The sequence below is a fragment of the Mustela putorius genome, unplaced genomic scaffold (assembly GCF_011764305.1).
Source record: "Mustela putorius furo isolate JIRA1106 unplaced genomic scaffold, ASM1176430v1.1 tig00537284_pilon_pilon_pilon, whole genome shotgun sequence".
NCBI lineage: Eukaryota > Metazoa > Chordata > Mammalia > Carnivora > Mustelidae > Mustela > Mustela putorius.
In genome coordinates this window covers 2,532,294-2,554,956 of record NW_025422422.1, presented here as the reverse complement: position 1 = coordinate 2,554,956, position 22,663 = coordinate 2,532,294, and the positions used below count along the sequence as shown (strand labels likewise).

The 22,663-nt window shown below is 35.6% G+C and overlaps 1 protein-coding gene across 3 annotated transcripts in view; it reads right to left on the bottom strand.

Annotated features, from left to right (window-relative positions):
- Window positions 1-509: 509 nt before the first annotated feature.
- WDR35 (WD repeat domain 35) overlaps window positions 510-22,663 on the bottom strand; it is a 64,017-nt gene continuing 41,863 nt past the window's right edge. For 2 of the 3 annotated variants that reach the window (XM_004745859.3, XM_004745860.3), the window contains 14 exons: window positions 21,772-21,825; window positions 19,657-19,766; window positions 18,970-19,180; window positions 13,784-13,864; window positions 11,474-11,610; window positions 10,959-11,162; window positions 9,991-10,137; window positions 9,228-9,360; window positions 6,802-6,912; window positions 5,760-5,924; window positions 4,759-4,899; window positions 3,718-3,874; window positions 1,834-2,074; window positions 510-1,531 (listed from right to left, as the gene is read on the bottom strand). In XM_004745859.3, coding sequence (XP_004745916.1) covers window positions 1,381-1,531; window positions 1,834-2,074; window positions 3,718-3,874; window positions 4,759-4,899; window positions 5,760-5,924; window positions 6,802-6,912; window positions 9,228-9,360; window positions 9,991-10,137; window positions 10,959-11,162; window positions 11,474-11,610; window positions 13,784-13,864; window positions 18,970-19,180; window positions 19,657-19,766; window positions 21,772-21,825 — 2,043 coding nt within the window. In that variant the 3' untranslated portion in view covers window positions 510-1,380. The remainder of the gene's footprint in view (window positions 1,532-1,833; window positions 2,075-3,717; window positions 3,875-4,758; window positions 4,900-5,759; window positions 5,925-6,801; window positions 6,913-9,227; window positions 9,361-9,990; window positions 10,138-10,958; window positions 11,163-11,473; window positions 11,611-13,783; window positions 13,865-18,969; window positions 19,181-19,656; window positions 19,767-21,771; window positions 21,826-22,663) is intronic. The other variant, XM_045073814.1, reaches the window with a different exon arrangement.

Below are 22,663 nucleotides of genomic sequence, written 5' to 3'. Positions count from 1 at the left end.
TTCAAATTGATTCAATAAACCATGTTATTTAAAGCATCTCCATTGGTCTGTACCCTCTTCTGCTCCATGACTTCTAGAATGGCTTGCTTCGTAGTATATTTGGAGGCTAACATTGCATTATGGTAACTTCCCACAAGGCCCTTGAACACAGACAGAGACTTCTAAGACTTCTGGTCCTCTCGTTTTATTTAGGCATATGAGTTCACTGCCAAAAGCTCATCTAGGCTCTAAACCTCTTCTCTGAACTCACTATTCTCAATCTGCAACGGGCTTAATTTGTCTTTAAAGCACCCAACACATAGCACTTTGAGAGAGGTGACTAACCTACGTATCACAGCTGCAATAGCAATGCAGCATATTTTTACTCATTACCTCTACTAAGCATCAGCCAAACTTGAGCAAATAATGGTGATGACACAGAGCTCGAGCTTAGCCTGCAGCCGCAAAAATGAAAGGACGAATTTCATGAGAAATAAATAGAGAAGGCTGTTAGTTACATACACAGATCATTGCTGGTTACCATTTTTTCTTTTTTAATTAATGATGATAAGTCATAACAGACACATGACCCAGAAAGAATCATTCCCCGCACCCTAGAGTTGTTTAAAGAAAGGGCCCTGCTTAGAGACAATATTTCAACTAAAACTGTAACTACAAAATGGATGTTGTTGTATAAATTTTATCATTATAAAAAGAGCCAAGTTTTCTGCACAATACAGAGTCACGTTAAATGCCATCTCTCAGATGAGGCCAAAAGGGTAGATAAAAAAGGAAAGGCTATATAAAAAAATAGGCTATTAGAAACAATCAAAATCATAAAAAAATAGCTTAAAGTGCCTTCTCACTTCTGAAAATAAAATATAGAAGACATTTGATACTTATTTAATGAAACACAGCTAACAATAGAGATCATTTTAATATTACAATTGTTTAACCTTCTAATACAGATTATGTCAATTCCCTACATTCAACTTTGCCCCACTCCCGCTTTCTCATCACCTAACCCTACCAAGGTTTCTGATGAGTCAGTAAGCCTGAAACGGTGAGAAAAACTTCTTATTTGGAATATTTTCATAGTTATCATGTAATCATAACAGAAAGATAGGAAATAAGACTGATTTCCATATGTTTTATATGAAAATCAGCATCATTATTTCATAGCAGTATATTTACACAAAATTATGTTATGTATATATAACATCTGTATGATATATATATGTGTATGTATTATGTATACATATGATTTTGTGTAACAACACAACTATGAAATAATGATGCTGGTTTTCATATAAAATGTATGAAAACCCATCATTATATATACCGTCACAGCTATGGATATATGCTACATGTATTTTACAGACAGAGGAATCTGTCATTTCTTTATCCCACTGAACTATGGCATAAGGGACAGAAGTTGTAGTTACTTATTTCCTGTGCCAGCACACAGTGCTTGCACACGCTGCACATCCAGAATTGGTACTCGGTGATTGGGCTTCCCGTGGCAACACAGGTTGGCAGTTTCCCTTCCCCTCTGTAAAAACAAGGAGAAAAATGATGAATTATACTTTAAAACTTCTAATTACTTAAACTACTTATTACACTTAAAAAATTTAGGAATGAAAAAAACATCTCCAGGCAAGTTTCAATTAAAAACTTTTCTTACGATGAGAAAATAAAGCATTAATATACTTAGAAGACTAAATAACATAGGGTATAATCTTAAGAAAATTACTTCAAAATTCAGTGCTTATAGTATTATATCACACTATTAAACTTACAGAAATGCCAACTTCTAATTGGATGAATGATACACGTTAATTACAATCAGCCTACCCTTCAAGAAGGCTGTCCAATTCAGATTTTCTATTATCTTTTGGAGTATGCTTCGTGAAGATTTCTAAAGCAAGATCTTCATATTGCTGTTTTTGCTCTGAACTGAGGGTCTCTAAAGATTCCAGTTTAATAAAAGCTTTTGAACAAGTACCAAAAGCTCTACTGGCACAAGCGCAGAGCGCCAACAGAGAGTAGATCTCAACGGCGGGGATGATGTCTTCATAGTCTCTCAGGTGAAGGGCTAATAAAAGAGGACAATTTAGATTTTGGAAAGTAATCATACTATCATGATCATGCATGGAAAAAGAATCTATGTTAAGCTGTGTTAGTTTAACCTACATGAACTTTTACGGAAAAAAAAAAAGCAATGGCGGGCGTTCAAAGGACTAGCAAGGACTGGTAGAAGGAAGTAAGTTATGTGATCTCACAGTTCTGTAACGCTAGCCAACAGCTCAGGTGCCACAAAACTCAACACCATCAAATGACTCACATGCTGTACTGGTTAAAGTACACACGCAGACAAAAAAATAAAAATTGTTGTCAAAACATATCTTTTTTTCATATAAATATATTAGAAATTTCTGTGGCCTTCCAGAAAAAGTAAATTAATATTATACTGTTAGTCATAATTTTCAAGATAATATCATGTTTCCTTTTGGTAAAAAAGCAAAGCACCATGAAATCATGTTTTTTCTTTGCATGTCTTTGAACAGATTTTTTTTTTTTTTTGCTTATCTTACCAAAACAACAGAACATTGAGAAAAAAGGAAGTGACAATGAGCCTATTAAGTTGTCAGTTCAGAAAATTTATTTTGACAGCTGCCATATCTCATTTTCACCTTTTCTATGCTAGAGATACAATCTTTCTTTAAAATATATTGCAGAATTAATAGAATGTATATGGATTTCTTCATCCAGTAGGTGAAAACTCTCAAGCTAAAGTTCTAATTCTCCTTATAAGTCTAGAAATTGTGCATAAGTTATATAAAATACAACCATTTTAAACATAACTGCATAAGTTATACCACATAGCAATTAGTTAAAATTAAGTGAAGGTCAGTTATAAATATACAAAAACAAAAATGGTTCCTGTGTATAATAACCAATTTAAAAAAGCTTTACAGTCCCCTTGCTAATACAAATGATAACACAGATCTCTGTTTGTCAACATGGAAACATGACTGCAACATATACCACAGGGTATAAAGCAAGCTCCTGAACAACATGAATAATATTATTTTAAGGAAAACTATCTACAATTTTGTAGGCATGAAGAAATGTCTAAAAGGAAGTTCATCTAAATGTTAGCAATCATTTTGTCAAAGTTAGAAGATTATTTTACAAGTTATTAGATTATTTTACCTTTTTCTTTGTATTTTTTTCTGTTTTGACTTAAATTGTTACATATCATTTTTTTTTACATCAGTGTCATTTTAATTAAAAAAAAGCAAATACTATGGAAAGCTATTAATATGGAAATATCTTATCAATGTTTTTCAAAAAGGACATAAAAGTATGGCCTGTTATACTCCTAATATTATTTAAAAAGCAAAACAAACAAAAACTAGATATATGTTCAAAAGCATATGGACTGAGCTATTACGTGTTTAACTTTAAATGAATAGAATAGTGAATGCTACAGACAGTTTTTTTGCTTATCTCAAACTCCTGATTTTAATGTGAACCATAATTATTACTTTTTATGTATTAAAAAAAATTTAAAGTGCTTCAAAACAAATTACAGATAGCGAATTTCAAACACGAAAATAAACCCATAGATAAAAGTGTTATTGAAATTAACATATGGGCAAACTGAAGGAGCTGGCCCTTCATATTCAAGTGATCATTTTTACACATATTCTCTACCTTCGGTCATATGCCCACCTGTCTTCAGTGCAGTGTCAACATATCCCTCGTAGAGCTGCCTCTGGGCAAGTATATAGAAGTGGTAAGCCTCGGCCCCTCTCCAAGCATTATCTGTGAAACGACTAGTTGTAGACAGAACTTCCTCTTCCAGCAAACCAGCCAAAGCAGAAGTGGCCTATGAGTCAAGCAGACCCACATTTTCTGTCAGCACAACCATGACTGTCATTCCAATAAAGACAGCTTCTGAAATGGTTATACATTAAAATACCCAAGTAAGCAGATTTTATCACTATAAAACTATCATTACAGATTTAACTTCCCCATTAGAATTCATCTTTTTTAAGCCAGTATCATCAAAATTTTCTTTCAGCTTGGGACGCCTGGATGGCTCAGTTGGTTAAGCGGCTGCCTTCAGCTCAGGTCATGATCCCAGAGTCCTGGGATCGAGTCCCATATTGGGCTCCTTGCTCGGCAGGGAGCCTGCTCCTCTCTCTGCCTTCTCCCTCTGCCTCTGCTGCCACTCTGCCTGCCTGTGCTTGTGTGCGCTCTCTCTCTCTCTCTCTCTCTCTGACAAATAAATACATAAGATCTTAAAAACATATATTTAAAAAAATTTTTCTTTCAGCTTTACTCAGGTGTAGCTGACAAAACTGTAAGATAGTAAAAGTGTACCTCGTGGTGATCCAACACACAATACACCATGACCCATGATGTGGTCAAATTTGAAAACGGAATGGAGTATAAACTTTAATTTAATAAGAGATTCATTATACCTAAAATAATACACATATTCTAGGAAAGTTTCTAAAACTCACTGGTTAGAAAGCAAAGGCTACAGATTAGTCTTGCAGAAAACATTTTCAGTACTCCTAAGTGGAAATTTCTAAATTGAGTATTAATTCCAAGTCAGTCATTCCTTTTTCTCCTCCCATTTAGGAAAATAAATGCAGACAAGCAAATTAAATGGCCTGTCCATAAAGAGAAGTTTGATTGATTGATTGTTGTTTTTTTCCCTTAAACACATGAGGTGATTTCATGTTCTGTGGCATTCTACCTTACCTCTGAGCTCTTTCCTTTAACTTTTCCTCTTTGGGCATTTTTCATTTGTTCATGGTATTGTTCTATGAGTAAAGCTGATAGGACATACAACTTCTTGACACGTAACGGTTTGGTTCTTTTCTTTGCCTCTTCATCTGCAATCTTTAAACATTTAAAGAATATGGGACGACATTCCTTAATCAACTTATATTTATATAATCATTTCTGAAATTTGATCTTTAATAAAAAGAGAAAACCAGTGGATGGAACATAAGTACCACCCATTTATGATAAATATTTTAAAACCCACATTCTTCTCTTTAGCTTATTAAGGACTCCATTTTTTCCTTAGCATTTGGCCATGGAGTTACGACTCATATAACAATCTCAGAAAATTACAAATGCTCTTAAGTCACAATGAAGAAAGTTTTCATGGAAGGGGTAAGCATTTTCCATGAGATTTTATAAGTGATGTTCCAAGTATACTGAAATAACAGGACTTTAACATGGTACAGCCTTCTGAAATGAAGATTTATTTAGAAAACTTTAGTTTTCCCTTCCCTTTTTCATTAACTCAAAGGGGAAAAAATAGAACACAATGTAAATTTTGCATACATTACCACGTACTAGTCGTCTTCCCTCCAAATGCATATTATGAAAAAATGTAATGTCTTTAAAATGTGTACATTTAAAAGGACTCAAAATTCTATTATCAACAGGATTTAATTCCTAGTTAAGGGAATTTATACTTTATGGTCCTTGAAAATTCTGTAACTCTTTGTTAACTTCAGGATTAATATTCAATTGTTTAGGTACCAATAAGGTGCTAACACTAATAAACAGACTTTTTAGTAAAAAGTAACAACACTAAGATAACACATAGATATAGCAGTAATAAAACCAGAGGGATTTTGCTATCACAAGAATTTGTTTTCAAAGAAAATGGAAAATGTTTTCTTTAATACACAAGAAAACATTGGTAACTAGAACATATCACAGACTTACCAAGATTATTATATTACCTTAAACATCAGTTTAGCAGCATCATAAAAGTAATTGGCTTTCCGATAGAGTTCTATGGCATCAAGAGTTTTATTCTTTTCCAATAAATGAGATGCATACCTCGCTAACAGGGACCCAATTTCTTTCATACTATGATTTTTAGCTAATTCAACAGCTTTGTTCCACTAGAGGGGAAAAATATACCATTCAGTTACCCAAACATTTATAGTCACAGATGTCATCAAGTTCATATAATAAAGCTTTAAGTTTACAGTAATTAAAAATACTACATCAAAAATTTTTAAAAACTGCTATTTTTTAATAAGTTTAATTAAAATCAGAGCAACTATAGATTCTATAAGTTAAATGTGTGTCAAAATGATTAAATGATATAAGATTTTGATTTACATAGGAAATACATCGAAAAAGGAAAACTTCGAAGTTTATAATCATATTATAATTCAGTTTTGCACCAAGAAGGAGTAAGTAAAACTACATTTGCTTACAGTAAAACAAGACAGGTAATCAGTTAAGAAAATCTTCTATCAGATTTAACATTTAAAAGTTACTTTTAAAAAGTAAATGGAGCTTTATAAAATACTTCAATACTTAAAAAAATACACTGATATTCAGCAATTTCCACAATTCTGCACTTTTAGTTAAGTTCCAGCTCTTAAAAATACCAAATATATGTTTTCTAAAAAGAGACAGGAAAATAGATTTGCCAAAATAAATATTGATAAGGTAACCCAATTCCTTCCTCTTGCAATGACCATCAACTAGTCCTTCTTTGGAAACAAAACCCTAATAAAATACAGATTATGAAATTACTTCCAGACAAGAACTTGCCAGACTAGCAGCATAGGGTTTGTCCCCATATTGAGTTAGTTATGAGCAGGTCACCCTTAATGGTAGCACTTCAAGAGGTAAGTGCAAACTCCAACATTTTCTAGGTCCTCAGCAAAGTAAGAGTGTATCTAGCTCCTTTCACAAAATTCACCTCAACCCACACTGGCAACAGCCTCAGAAGATGAACAGGGACTTCAGTTTTCAGTTCCTTACTTGGTTGAGATGTACACAGGTATCTACCGCTGCCTTTGGCTGATTACACTTCAAAAATGCAGTCACTGCTTGTTCACACATTCCAACCCTCACAAACATCTGTGCTATTTCCTGTAAGGACAGAACATTACTCTCAGATTTCATAGACCAAGGAAATCACTTATATTTTCATTTACAAAACTCCACAGGGACATATGAGTATTAAATTGACTGGTGGTTACAGTCATTTTTCATTGAAACATACACAGGGACAGAGGCTACAAACCAGAAAGGATGCTAAAAAACCAGTGTTTCGCTGGCTCACGCCGCAGATTTGAATTTTAACCAGGTCCTGAGCTTACTGCACTCTTTCCTTCTCCCAGTATAGTAGCAACTTTACAGAAATGTCAGGTTCTGGAACAAACTCCATACCACTGTGTGAAAAACACATTTAGAGCAACCGATGGTATAATCAATGGTCGTCGTTAGAGGCTTCAGGGAAATCTCACATTCACAGCACTTTCACATACCTCTCCAAAGAAACACCCCAGACAAGCCGGCCATTCGTTAGTTCAGGAAGCTAGATCCAAAACAGAGCTCCCTTGCAAGGCAGTGGTGAGGAGGGAGACCACAACAAAAGCCGACCATACCCATCTGGCTTACACTCCACTTTCAGAAAATCAATTTTCTTTTTCTTTCTGAATATCTACTTACTCAGAGCTTTTCTCTCCCTACTCTCATTTCTAAAATATTTGGGGTGGGGCGCCTGGGTGGCTCAGTGGGTTAAATTAAAGCCTCTGCCTTCAACTGACATCATGATCCCTAGGTCCTGGGATCAAGCCCCACATCTGCTCAGCAGGGAGCCTGAGCCTCTCTCTCTGCCTACTTGTGATCTCTGTCAAATAAACAAATAAAATCTAAAAAAAAAAAAAAATTATATGGGGAAAATCATAAAAGTACATTTTGGATCCAATTATCTTTTTAAAAATAATATTTGTATTTTTCTGGTTATAAAGTTACACATTCTCACAGTAAAAAAAAAAAAAAGAAAGAAAGTACAAAAATGTAAAGTTACTCATAATCTTACTACCCATAGGAAATCTATCTCAATAGTCTGATGTTATCTCCTAACATCTTTGTCCTATAAAACTGTATGTATGTGTGAGCTGCTCTAAGCATCATGACCGTCTTATATACAGTTCTGCACCCTGAATTCCCCACTTAAATAGTATGTACATTTTACCATATTATTAAAAACTCCTCCAAAAACTTGATTTAAAGTTTACAATACTAAAAAAAAAATTATACCATATTTTACCATATTATTAAAAAGCTCCTCCAAAAACGTGATTTTAAAATTTGCACTACTAAAACTTTTTAATCATTTTAATTATTTAATTATTATCTATAGCTATAATTACTTAGTATTTACTCAATAAGAATACTTTTCTGGATATTCTATAGCAACATTCTTCTTTGCATCATCGGACACACCTAACTGATGACATTTATGTAGGATACACTGTCCTAATACCCAGGGTTTTAAGTAATTTCAGTTTCTCTCCTACTCAAGAAAGCACAGGACTGAGAAAAAAGGTACCTGAAAATGCCATTATTACAGGGATAACTGCTCTGATTCACAATAGAGAAAACCAAATTATCATATTTCTACTACTCACTCATCTATTAATTGACAAAATTTTTGAGTTAGAACTCACAACCGACATATGTCTAGACCCTGTAGCTGAGAGAGGCTAACTCTACAGGTATTTTACAACTCAGTAATTTACATTTTAGCTAAAACAAATAAAATATAAACTCATTAACACCATTCAGCAATTAAGACGCTTAAAAAGAACATTTGAAACAAAGTTCCACAAAACTCTGCCTTTTGTTTCTTTTAACATTAAATACTTTATTGTTAATATAACCTAATAAAAGTCAAGCTATCTTTTTAAACTTTTGTTATAGCAAATTTCAAATATATACATACACAGCTCAGATCATTTTGAAGCAAATATCTAACAAGAAATCATTTTTGCTGGAAATATTTCATGTGTTCAGCTAACTTTACTTTTTTAAAAAATTTTATTTCTTTTCAGTGTTCCAGAATTAATTGTCAATGCACCACACCCAGTGCTCCATGTAATACATGCCCTCCATTGTTCAGTTAACTTTAAAAGCAATTTTATAAAACTGATAAGACTAGATAATATTGTGAACATGTTAAATTGTGGAAATATGACTAATTTTCCCTCCATTTTCAAGCATTCTATAATACTGACATATTATTCAAACAATTAAAAATATCATTCCACATCTAAGAAACTATAAGATTATAGATTCATTTTAAATTTTCTTCGTGGCAGGGGATGTTTCCTGACTGTAACATAAAAACCTTATAAAATAACCTAACAACTCTAAAAACTACAATTTGTAATACCTACTGGAAGCAACTTGTGGTTTTCTGGAAGTGAACTGGCAAGATTCTCCAATCCTTCATAATCTTCCAACATATAATAACATTCAGCTAGACGTTCCTGGTTCCGGCCTTGTACGTAATATTGTACAGCATTCAACCTACAGAAAATTTTAAAAAGCAAAAACTTTTAAAATTAATGTGAATCTCCTGGTAAATAAGCATTTTCACCAAAAATGTTCCTTCATTAGAATTACTAGTATTACTCTAGTGACCACTTTCAGTTACTGTATGTCTTTGAAGCATATAAAGTGCAGGGGAAAAAAGTCTAACGACTGTGAAGCATATTTTAGCTGCAACATCCTTTGGATATTCTTAAGAAATACTGCTGTAATCTGATATACAGGTTCCAAACACTGACGTAAATAAATAAGCATATTGATTAAAATGAAAACTTCAGAATCAAAGTCAATGATAGCTGAAAACAATCTACAATAAAACAACCAAATATAAAATATTTTTTATACCTTTTTCAGAAGTAAATCATATAATGTCTCTGAAATGCACACTGTGGTCTTAAATAGTAGAAGGCGGCCTGAAGCTAGGCACACATTTTTTGAGTATGAAAACTGCAAAGGATCTCTAGCTCCTCAGTGTGGATCCAAAGCTGTTTGAATTTTAGGATCTGGGAGGGCGGCCTTCGATATCCCCAGCATCACAAGGAATTACCCGGGCAGCTACCATATTAAGTGCCGCCTGAATGGAGAAGGTGGTCCCCATAGGTTACCCACCATTTTTGTCGATCAGCAAAGTAGTCTCCGATGGCGTTGTGGGCTTGTTCTAGGAGAGTGTCATCTGCATCACCAGATCCAGTTTTCAGGAGCTGCAGTACTCTAAACCAATCCCCCAATTTCAGCCGAAGGCCAATAGCAAGATCTCTACAAATGACAACATCTGTTCATTTGACAAATAATTTAACAACTGCTCACCATGTCCAGGTTCAATTCCAAGGAACAAGAATACACAGCAGTGAACTGACAGACAATGTACGTTGCCAAACACTTTAGAAACTTAACCAGGAAAGAAGCAATGGGGGAAACCCGAAATAGGGTAAAGAACATGATTTCCTGCCTTGTATTTTCTTAGAATTCCAATTTCCTAGCCAAATAATGATTTAAATACTAATCATTTCTTTTCATCAATCTCATAGACATAATGAGGCTTATTTAAAAACCACACTTATAAACACATTTGGTTTTATCTTTCTTTTCAGGGTTTGTGCTGTATTAGGTATCCCCTGGAAGTACAAATAATATTAATAAACATTAGACGTAATGTTTACAGCTGAAATGAAATTCAGACGTTATCTTATGTAAGTCTAAAATAAACATAGGAATAAAAACCAATCCCTAAGTACCATTCATTTTTATTTCATGCTCCTTGACAAACTTGACTCCTTGACAGAAACTTAAATAAAGGCCTAAACGAAAAAAGAAAACCCAACTATTGGGCTGCGTAATAGAGGATAAAAGCCCCCAGTCAATGTAGTCTTATGTATGTAAAAATAGAAAAGAAAACGGCCTCCAAATTACAAAATGTAAATTAATGTGGGGCTTGTGGAATCTCCAGCCATTCATTCAAACTGAAATTATTTTCCAAAGAAATGGTATGATACATTTAGTCTACGGTACCTTCCTCATTTGCACAAGAAGATCATGAATGCCGAAGCATTCAGGGAGCCTGTACCTTCCTGACTTACCTTCTGTCCATATCAAGATACATTCTTTCTGCCTCTTCAAACCTGCCGAAGTAGGCAGCAACTTCCGCCTGCTTCATGGACTCACTCTGCAGGTTGCCCAGACGCTTCACAAACTTGATGCCCTGGTAATCTTTGCAGCGCACAAATGCTTGCTCTGCAGTGTGCAAATCCAGTTTCTGAAGAGCTGCTTCAGCCAGTAGGCGCCTTCATTACAAAAAGAAACAGAGAAGCTTATTACAATTACAGATAAACAGGTCTTGAACTAAATTCAATTACTATCCCTATTGCTTCCCGTCAAACACAGTGGGAAGCGACGAACACATTTATACATGTTTCACTTAATATTATGCTCATTTTGAGTACTTCCACATCTGAAGTGAATTTCTATATTTTAAACAGAAAAGCAGGAATGGGCGTCTGCCCCCATGAAGGCTACTACAAGAGTGGGGGACAATCGAGCTGAGACTTTAAAAGCATACACCAGTCATTTGGGAAGATTTTTTATTTTTAAATACCAAAGTCGGGGGTGTGGATTGTCCTCTATGAATTGAGATGCATCTTCAATTCCAACCTTCTCGATCAATGCTCGACTATCTCGCAAGGACCGGATCTCAAAGTTAATTATATAATCCTTGTTTGGATGTTCGGGATTCTAAAAGTAAACATGAGAAGAAAGTCAGTCAAATGGCTGCCTTTAGAGCATGTGTTTCTTTTTTTTACAATAAAACAGACACACACACACACACACACACACACAAACTGCACCACCTTGTAAACCACAATGGGAAGAAAAGCTATTCCAGTGTGTGGGTCTTTCAAGTTGTCTGGAAAACACCCACAACCCACAAGTGAAGTTCCTCCTGCAGCTATGAGGCTGCCCACGGGGAAAAGGCCGTGGTGGAAGAAGGGGTGTCTTATAATTATGCAGCCTCGTTTCCCTCGCTTAAATGTCATGGTCCCAGGAACCACGATCCTCTTCTCGCCCAGAGTCCTGTGGTTTCCATCAGAGCAGAAAACACATGTGCCAGGGCCTCTACCCACAGCCCCCTCTCCTCACTCATGAATCTACTCTTTCCTTGCCAGGAGCAATGAAACTGTTGCTCCCTGTGCTGCTGGGCAGCAGATAAACAAATAAAAGAAAAAGGGTTCGTTTTCCTCACCTCTTTCCTTTTCTTAATTTTGCAAGCTGGCCCCTCCAAAAAAAATTTTTTTGAAGGCCAGCCTTGCAGGAAAGAGCTAGCTAGTGGGCAAACGGTTATAATGAACTCACCAATATCCTACATATTCCAAGAAAAGAAAAAGTGAAACATGCGCCTCAATGGTTCCCAGAACTGAGCTGCGTGTGCCCCTCCTCACCCTGCAACTAAACTATTGCATTCAGAAGCTAATAAGTTCTCCGGGAACTCCCTGGCACAAGACAGAAAGAAAGCAGTATGAAAAGAGCATGAGGTTTGGATTCAAACAGACCTAAGCTCACTGGCTATGTGACAAGTATTTCTAAAACGTGTTACAGTGTGCCCCCTCCTCCCGTGCCCACCCAGGAAGCCAAGGCCATCTTCCCCAAATAGAAACCCAATCATGTCACTCTCCTGTTTTACGCCCCCAGTGACTCCAGGATGTAGTCCAAATTCCACAGAAGGCACACAAGGCCTCTTCCAACCGGGGCCAACCTCCCCCATGACCGCTCCCCTTCCCCATCTCTGCCAGTGCTACCAATTACACACACCAGCTTTGAAGCCAGACGACTTGGAGTCAAATCATGTCTCTGTCTACTGCTAACTGGGTGTCACTGGCAAATTAGTCTATCTCTCCAAGCCTCAAATTCTTCATCAAACAAATGAAGATAATAATCAAACTTACTTCCTTGGAGTTGTGAGGATTAGAAGAGATAACACACATCAAACATTTAGGACAACACCCGACTGTGCTACTCACATCACTCTGACTCAGAACTGACCCAGGGCTCTCTCGCTGCAGACCTCCGAAGGGATACAACTGCCAAAGAGACTACAGCACCCCCATGCCTTGTCTGGTTGCTGAGTTTCTTGTCTATCTCCCAGTCCCTCTACTTGAGGCCAGGAACTGCATCGTGCAGACTGCCAGTAAGCATTTCCTGAGTCAATGAACAGATGAACTTTTGGCAAATCATTTTACCCACTAAGAGCCTTCTTCAGCTAAAAGTGAGGTCTATGTAATATCTACGAAGCATGGTAGTAAGTGCCTTTTGCATAATGCAAAGGAAATGCTTTGCACAAAATGAAGGTAAAACTCTTTTCAAAACAGTTTTAGAGAAAGAAATTCTCAAAAGATGGTCAGTGAAGGCCAAAGTAGATGTTCAAAAGGGTATCTGGAATCAGAAATGGATTATTTTATAAAGCCTGAAAAAAATAGGATAGTGGCCCTGCAAACACAAAGCTATGGAAGTATCCTAGAACTACAAAACACTAAATTGTCAAAAATTTCAATATTTCTTCAGTTCCTCTGCTAATAATATAGAAACAAGGACAACAACAACTAGCTACCACTTTTTGAGCTCATGATCCTAGCACTGTGGTGAGTGCTTTTTACATATTACCTTATACAATAACAATCCTGGAAGATAGGTATTAGTATTTTCACATTTTATAGAGGCAAAAAAAAAAAAATGAGGCTTGTAATCAAGAAAGGAAAATGAAGCTCAGAAAGGTGAAGGAACCTGTCTAAAAGTGGAGCAACTGACAGAGGAGGCTCAATCCACATTCCTGCCAGGGACACTACACTGTCTGGTGAAAAAGGAAATCCCAGCCAAGCTAGCAACAGAAACACTGTTGCTTTTTAATAATTACCTTCATTATCTCATCCAAAAGAACAGATTTAATTTCTAAATCCTCAAAGTTACAAATATATCCAGAAGTCTGAATGGGCTCCTTTAAAGATAAAAACAAATGTTATGTTAAATTGTACAAAATTTTCCTTCGTTTAATATATGATGTTATATTTTATTACCAATGTTTTCAAACCAACAGAAAAGTAGAAAGAATGTCATTAACACCCATATGCCCATCATCTAAATAATTATTAACAATCTGCTAAATATGCTTCAGTCAATTTTTTGGCTGAAGTATTTTAAAGTAAATCAAGTAAATTTATAGACATCATGATATTTTCACCCCTAAATATTTCAGTACATATCTCTGAAAGATAAAGATGTTTAAAAAAAAATGCTCTTTACATGGCCACATTACTATTATTATACCTTATGTAATCAATATTAATTCCCTAATAGCAGCTAATATCAGTCCAATTTTTCTCAATCCAGAAGTGCCCGATACCATGAGATAATTACTATTCATGCAATGCAACATTAAATTTAATTCTTAATAAAACTGACAAACACTATATTTGTATGTAAGCACATATATCAAAGAAATCTTGTACTATACGGAAAAGTCCATCCTCTGTAACATTAGTCAGAGAGCATTCCTGATAGATTTTCTATATAAAAAGATTTAATTTGCCAATATGTAAATATACAAGTCTGTTACACAAGTCTCTTATTCTACTGTTATACAGGCTTATAGAAAAAAAGTGTAGTAAATGCATATTACAATGTAAAGTAGCTACCCTAAATCTCTATAGAAAAAGTAGGTATAAATATTAGGTAAACAAAAAGAAATAAACTCTCAATATACTTACTACCTCCAAGAAAGGATAAGATAACATCTAGTAATGGAAGTAATACCAGAATGCAATTTTTTATAAAATGTATGTATATATCTATATCCTGAAACAGAAATTAAGCAAAATCCAAAGAAAATAACATATTGAATTTATAACTCTGAAACTTAGTTCTTTAAATGTAGAAACTACAAAAATTATGATAGGAAGATACTAAAAAAATGGAAATTAGTTAAAAATGGAATCGAATTTAGTTTTAGTATGTCAAAGTTTAAAAATAAGGCTCTTGCATACATACTAAATGTGATTCTTGAGTCTTAAAGTGATTATTTTCTTTTAAAAAGTAAAAAATTGTTAGGGCGCCTGGGTGATTCAATCAGTTAGGCATACGCTTTCGTCATGATCTCAGGGTCCTGGGGTTGTCCCTGCTCAATGGACAACTGCTTTTCCCTCTCCCTCTAACCCTTTTCCCTGCTTGTGCTCACTCTCTCAAAAAAAAAAAAAAAAAGAAAAAGAAAGAAAGAAAAGAAGAAGAAAGAAAGTAAAAATTGTTGATTACATGAGAAATTTTTACAAAAAACCTTCATTTCTGAAAAAAATTGTACTATGTAAAGGCAAATAATTTATGAGCAATGAACACACAGAGAGAATCAGAACAAAATTTAATTCAAATGAAAGAATATGGGCACCTGAGTGGCTCAATTAGTCAAGCGACTACCTTCAGCTCAGATCGTGATCCCAGAGTCCTGGAATCAAGTCCTGCATTGGGCTCCCTGCTCGGCAGGCAGTCTGCTTCTCCTTCTGACTTTCCCCCTCTCATGCTCTCTCACTGCCATTCTCTCTCTCTCTCTCTCTCAAATAAATAAATAAATAAATAAATAAAATCTTTTTAAAAAAAGGATATAATAACATATTTCTTGTAAATTATAAAGGCCTTTTGCATACCTGGATTATTTTGATACTACATATGTATCCAAATATACCTACAAAATTGTTTTATATTTGGCTATATGAAAAAACAAAGCAAGGTAGCCAAAAAATAAAGTCATAAAAGATGATATGTGGATAAAAAGTTATACCAAAAATAAAGAGAAAGGAAGAAAATACAGGAAGGAGGAGAAATAAAAAAATTAAGAGTTTCCAAAATAGTCTATTGGCATGTAAGCAAATCTGCAAATATTTGTGTAATTCAGATTTTAAAAAAGTCTTCTGGGGTGCCTGGATGGCTCAGTCAGTTAAGCAGCTGCCTTTGGTTCAGGTCATGATCTCAGGCTCATGTTGGGCTCCTTGCTCAGCAGAAAGCCTGCTTCTCCCTCTCCCTCCACTTGCTGCTCTGCCTACTTGTGCTCCGTCTCTCTCAAATAAATAAATACATAAAATCTTTTTTTAAAAGTCAACTTCTGCTTGATCTCAACTAATTCTCTTTATTTTCCAAAATTCACTAGATAATCCACCCACATTTCAACTAAATATGAAGTTTTAAACCAGTGACTGACAAAAGCAGGACATACCCCTAGGCAGTGTGCAAGAAATTTATTTTTATCAAGAAAGTATTTAAAGCTTCACTAATCTATACTATATTATGTCCTCTTATTCAGTACATAAGTCAGAAGGTCTCATAACATGTAAAATATAACAGGTACCCTACAAGTGCTAATTCCCTCAATCCTAGCACATTGTGACATACTGAAGTTTGTATATACCTAGCTAAGTGGATTTAGGGATTATAGTTTCTCATTTTTAACTAACCCTCATAAATTGGACATGTGGTTTAAAAATCCTCCCACAAAGAATCTGGGGATTAGCAGGCTACCCATAATGCAAGGACCAGCAAACAAGGCAGAACAGTCACCTCCCTCGCCCCTCGCCCAGATTCCAGGGTTAGCCACATTACAAAGTGAAAACAATGACAGTCTAATCAGGTCTGACAAAAAGTTGGTTAAAAAGTGAAAATTATCAACAAGACTATAAAACATGAGACCTACACTTAGTTAATAATTCCACACTCTATTAAAGTGTACATTATGCTTGAGAAACTAGCTAAAGGTAGCATGAACCCTAACACCATGACATTTTAAAATAAAGTTTACTTCCTGTTATTTTTTTTCTCAGTCTTTTAAAATTTCTATTTCAGGGATGTGATTCATAATTTACTTGTATTAAATAGTAGATCATGTATATAATTTCCAAATAAATAATTATGCACATATGAAGGTATACATACAAAAGTTTGGAAACCCCTTGCTTGGTAAAGAAGTGTGTAAAAATGAGAGGGTGAATGACAAAAATATGAGAAATGAAAGGAATATGAATATGAAATAGCATCAGTGAGAGGGAAGATTCAAGAAAAAGACTAAAAAGCTGAATTAGTACCTTTAGAGGATCACTGGAGATAAAAATGATCGAGCAGGGAATATCAACATCAAATACTCATTTCCAAATTCTCAAAGAAAATGTGCTTTATCAGTGAATTACAACTTCACATACAAATGGCACCTTTTTTTTTTTGGCATATAAAAGAAAACTCTACAACTTAAAAGTATGAATCTAGAATTCATAATAACACTCAAATGGATAAAAACACATTAACTATTATCTGTCAAATAATAGCCTACCTCCTGAATAATAAAAGAATATGATGCCCTAAAACAGCCCCAGTAAATTCGGTTTTGAAAAGTGTGTCCTTACGTGATCAGTCAATAAGCAGCTACCGGAATGAACAGCACAGTAACTAACCAAGCAGGCATCACAGCCAGCCAGTGTCCTCATGAATGAAAGAACAGCAGGATTTATAAAGAAATCCAGTCAGTGGTAAGGTTGAAAGAAATGCATCTAGCTCTAAATCCAACAGAAACTGAACTACTCGCCAAGCCAGAAAACAAACTCAAAAAGAAAAAGAAAAAAAAAAAAGCCGATCAGTTAAAACTAAGAATCACTTTGCACGAGGCCAAGATATCTTTTCCCCTGGTGCTAGACTCAGCATGTGTGCTACACACACATTGTGAAAGCCAGGCCTAACACTCTACTTGTCCGGGCATATGATTTCTGACTTAGTACACACGGGGCCCACAACAGAAAAAGGACCCCCACATTCAAAACGTATTCCTCTCCCTTCCTCAGGGTAATCCTGTGGTTACATGTCAAATTTTCACACTTGTTTTGTGGCAAGCATCAAATTTCCCTTGGACCCTTGACAGAAGCCCCTGCTTACAGGTTAAATGCAGCAGCCCCGAATGCCTTTCCTTTAAACCATACTCAGGGACTAAAAATTACAAAGATCCTTAAGGCTCCTAAAAGCTTTAACAAAGCCTTTGGGAGTGATTTATATCAGGTCATTTCACAACCCAAAGATCGTGAATAGAGCCAAAATGGGGAAATGTGAAAATAATTTAGGATATTAAAGGGACAAATAGGTTACCACTAAATAAATTACCCTAGAAGATCTTTGGCACCTCAGGGGCCCAAGCATGCAATTTCTTTCCAAAAATCTAACTGTAAATCCACACATCAATTAATGACATACAGCATTTATCAACTTATCTCTTATTATTTACTTCCGTTGCGTATAGCAAGCATAGAGAAAATTCCAAACTGAAAATCCATTAATTATTCAAAAATTACATAAAAGGTTTATTTCAATGATGCTTTGATTAGGCTACCACGCAAATTATTCTGAATTTCCTAAACACGAATGCGAACAGCGATGCAGAGCAGACCAAGTGACAGGAAAATTCCAAGCTTAAAAATGAGCCGATGTGAGCTGCAAGTAGAAAATCCAAAAATAACTTAAAAATTAGTGAGCAAGGGGCTTCCTGATACTCCAGACAGGGCAGTTTAATCACTGCACACTTGCATATTCATAAAATTATCAGGGTGAAAAAGGCCAGGATTCATGGTTGAAAGAGCGGTTATAAATATAAATACGACCAACGCAGCACAAGTGCAGGCGGACAGAGAGGCAAAAAAGAAAAGCACAAAGACATTTCAAAACCACATTTCCTTGGTTAGGTTGTTTTAAGCAATTTTGGTAAATGTTACTACTGATTTTCTTTTCTTCCTGAACTCTGACAAAGAAAAAATAAAGACTATATATTAGAGACCCATGGCTCCATCTTTCAAAAAGAACAGATAAATGCTTAGGAAGTGCCTTTCAGAGAAAGCAGAGACTATTTAAAGAATCAGTATTATTCCCACTTAAGACCAAACACGTTACAACTCCACAGAGATGTTTCTATATATTTTCAGAAATTCATGCAACCAACACCAACAAACCTCTTAAGGAAACAAAAGGGAAATCGGTTTCGGTATCTGGCTTATTATTTATGTACTGCTAACGCTCCTTTCTTGTGTTTACCTCAGGATCCAAGTTTCTGAAAACATACATTCTTGTCTTCTCCATCATTGCAAACAAATCCGGATTGTCTTTGGCCCACTTCATATCCCAGACATCTTTCCGCTCCAATTTTAACAACTCGCCAATGACTTGCTGTCCCGTGCTGTCTGTTACCCGAGCATCCAAGTCAAAGAAAGTGAGAATGCCTGAGATGTCTATGATAGCCAGACGACTACAAGTAATGGCATTGGAGAAGGGAAACAAAATTGTAAAATGATGATCAGAAATCACAAATATAATGACCCATTACTGTTCTGCAAAATCAGTTCATCTGAATCTGGGAAGAAGGCAGAAATGGCTTAAAGAAATAACTGGCTTTAAACAAATTCTTACAAATTTGATAGAAGACTTGGACTACTCTTCATTTTGCTTCCTTGTGAGGAAAAAATATCCAAGGGAATTAAAGCAACTGACATGCAAACAATTTAAAGTATTACATCAGGATTTCTATATTTTGCCCAATTAAAGAAAAAGATCTAAACAAAGTATAATACAACTATTGAAATATAAATATAGTATAGTAAAATCACATGAACTGTAAGACAAGTTTAAAACAAACACACATCTTTGTATTTTTATATAAATCCAACAATCCTAGTTGATAACTTCTAAACCCAACAACTACATGAGGAGAATTTTCAGACTTACCTAGAGTTGCAGTTCAAGGATAACTGGTAGGCTCGACAATTGAGGGAATATTTTTGAATTAAACCAACATTGGGAAGACTATATCTCTGAATGGTGCCAGATTCACGACCCTATGGAAATTATTTTTGATTATTAAAGCATATTTACATAATGAAATTAAATTACAAATACAGGTCTCTCTATATGTTCATACATTTGTTTCCAAAACCAAAGTGATGCTGTCATAACTAATTCCCAATTCTGACGTTAAATCACATTACTGATTACATATGTATCTTCTAATTTAATCAAAACCCTTTCAAAGTGGCTGAAGGTGATCTTTTTTTCATGTAGCATTCAAAAAAGAAGTCAGAAATCTAGCTGTTCCATAATACATAAATACTTATATCACAAGGAAGAAATAACAAGGGTTGTTTACATTTGTTGTCTAGGTTAATATGCAGGGTACATGAAAAGCTAAAATACAAAGCACTTATTGAATTAAATTTCATATAAAATCATATAAGATCACTATATGAAACAGCTGTTATTGAAATTGTCTGTATTTTTCATCTATAGCCACTTATCTGATACTAGTTAGTGGCAAAAGGAGATGGTCAGAATGCAATGATACAATGAGTATTAATTTAAATGGGTCTAAAAATAAAATATAAGGCCGCCTGGGAGGCTCAATTGGTTTAATGTCTGCCTTCGGTTCAGGTCATGATTCCAGGATCCTGGGATCGAGCCCCGTGTTGGGTTCCCAGTGGGAAGTTTGCTTCTCCCTCTCCACCATCCCCTGGTTCATGCTCTTTCTCTATTGCAAATAAATAAATAAAATCTAAAATAAATAAAACAGTATAAATTACTAAGCAACTCTGTGCAAGCCTTAACAGATCAACAGTTGGTGTAACAATCAAGAGAGAACTGTGTTTTTCAAACCCTTCTGTGCCTCTGGCCATGACAACAGGACAAAGCAGAGAGGGCCCCACTCGGCCAATCTTTCCCGCTCCCCATTTTAATCAGAGTGGCATTGTTCTTGCAGCATGATTCTCAAGAGGGGCCAACCAGAAAGCCTGGAAGGGGGAGGGGGATATTTTTTAATGTACAGAAGGGCAGTATGGGTTTCAGAAGGTTTACCATATTGGAGAATGAAATTTTGTTTTTGAAAAAAGGGGTCCTGTTTCAAAGGTTTGAAAAAGTAATCGTTCTAAAACCTTCTCCATTTCAATGGCAAAAAGAAGTTTAAAGTGCAGAAGATATTTTCTCCATTAAACTTCTGGCTGGTATTAAACTATCTGAGTACGTTTCTTTAGGTAGACTCTGTCATTTAGGAATTGTGTCAGTTTTTGTGATTAGTTTGAGTTGCGTGTTATTTATTTCTGCAAATGTCAGAAACACAGCTAACACAACAATAACAACAAAACCTGCCATACAACAAAAAAATCTAAAAAGAAAAGAAAAGGCTCTGTAAGACAAACTGCTATAAAAACCCTGATGAGGAAAAACAAATACTACCTTCTTAGGACTTTGTCCCCCACAAAATTATCTAATGGCTAAAGAATGTAACTAAATACACACTATTAAGGCTCTGATTACATAATTCAAATTCAAGGGCTCCACCAGCATTACTAAAGTAAAGAAAACATTTAGTTCTAAAATTAATATTTTCAAATGTTAGAGCTCAAGAAAAGACACTGTAACAGTGATTTTATTTGAAAACTTTGCCCTAGACTTCTTCGCTTTACTGGTTAGCAAACACACTACCTCTTCATTTTACGTTTTATGAAAGTAGCTGAGCCAAAACCCTTCTCTAACACAAAACAGAAGGCCACAGAGAAGAGGGAGCTTTCGAAGACCTGCTACCACGGTCCAATCCATCCCGCACCCGCCAACCCTTGTGTGGCTCCTTCAACCCAGTGTCAAACTCTCCCCAGCGGGCCAATTTTAAAGACAGCTATTTTTGCAAATGCTTAACAATTTGTGAAGCAATCTTTAAAACTTTCTTACTTCTCATGTTGGACTTAGTAAGCCAGGTGCCCACAAGATGATATTCAAATCCGAAACATATTACTGGAATCTATATTTATAATTTAAACAATTATTATTCATAAAATCAGTTTGCTTCAAACTTACCACAATCAGTGTCTTATCAGATGCAGTTATGGCACAAATTGGATCCCGGGTACCCTAAAATAAATCGTTATTCTGTAACAAATATTTATTGAATGACTAATCTGACATGAGGTAGTAGGCAATTCGCCTAGAAAAATTCTCCAATATATTTATTGACTTAAGATTTACTTAATGAGTACCTACTATGTGCTAGACACTGAACTAAGCACTGGAGACACTCAGATAAAATCTTTCCCTTCAGGGATTCCTCAAAAGCCTCCTGGGGAAGACAGCGAGCCCGACACCTTATTACAGTACAGTATGACACAAGTAGAGATGTGCTCGGGAATTACGAGCGCGACAGGAAGGAACATCTCACATACACAGAAAAGCACAGGGAGGCAAAACCCTGAGCTCAGACATAAAAGTACAGATTGTGGAAGGACAGACAGCTCGTGCCAGAATGAGGAAGGGGAAGTAGTGGCACAGTACTTCAACAGCCTGGATGGATCCCAAGGGCTTATATGCTTAGTGCGAAAAAGTCAATTTCAAAAGGTTACACGTTATATGATTCTCTTCATTTGAAAAATTCTCAGAGTGACAAAACCAGAGACAGAAACCGATTCATGGTTGTCGTGAGGCAGGGACAGGGTGGAGAGCAAGTGCAAAAATGGAGAACTAGCATGAGGCAAGTCCGTGCCCGATGGTGAGATTACATAAAACTGCACGCATACATGTACATGTCAAAACTAGTGAAACTGAAACAAGGAATCGGGTGGCAGTCCAGTGAAGAGTGTCATTACCAATAGCAATTTCCTGTCTTTGATATTATCCCAGTTATAGAAGATGTTACCCCTGAGGGAAGCAGGGTAAAAAGGTTCTACGTGCTGTATCTGTGCAACCTCCCGAGAGC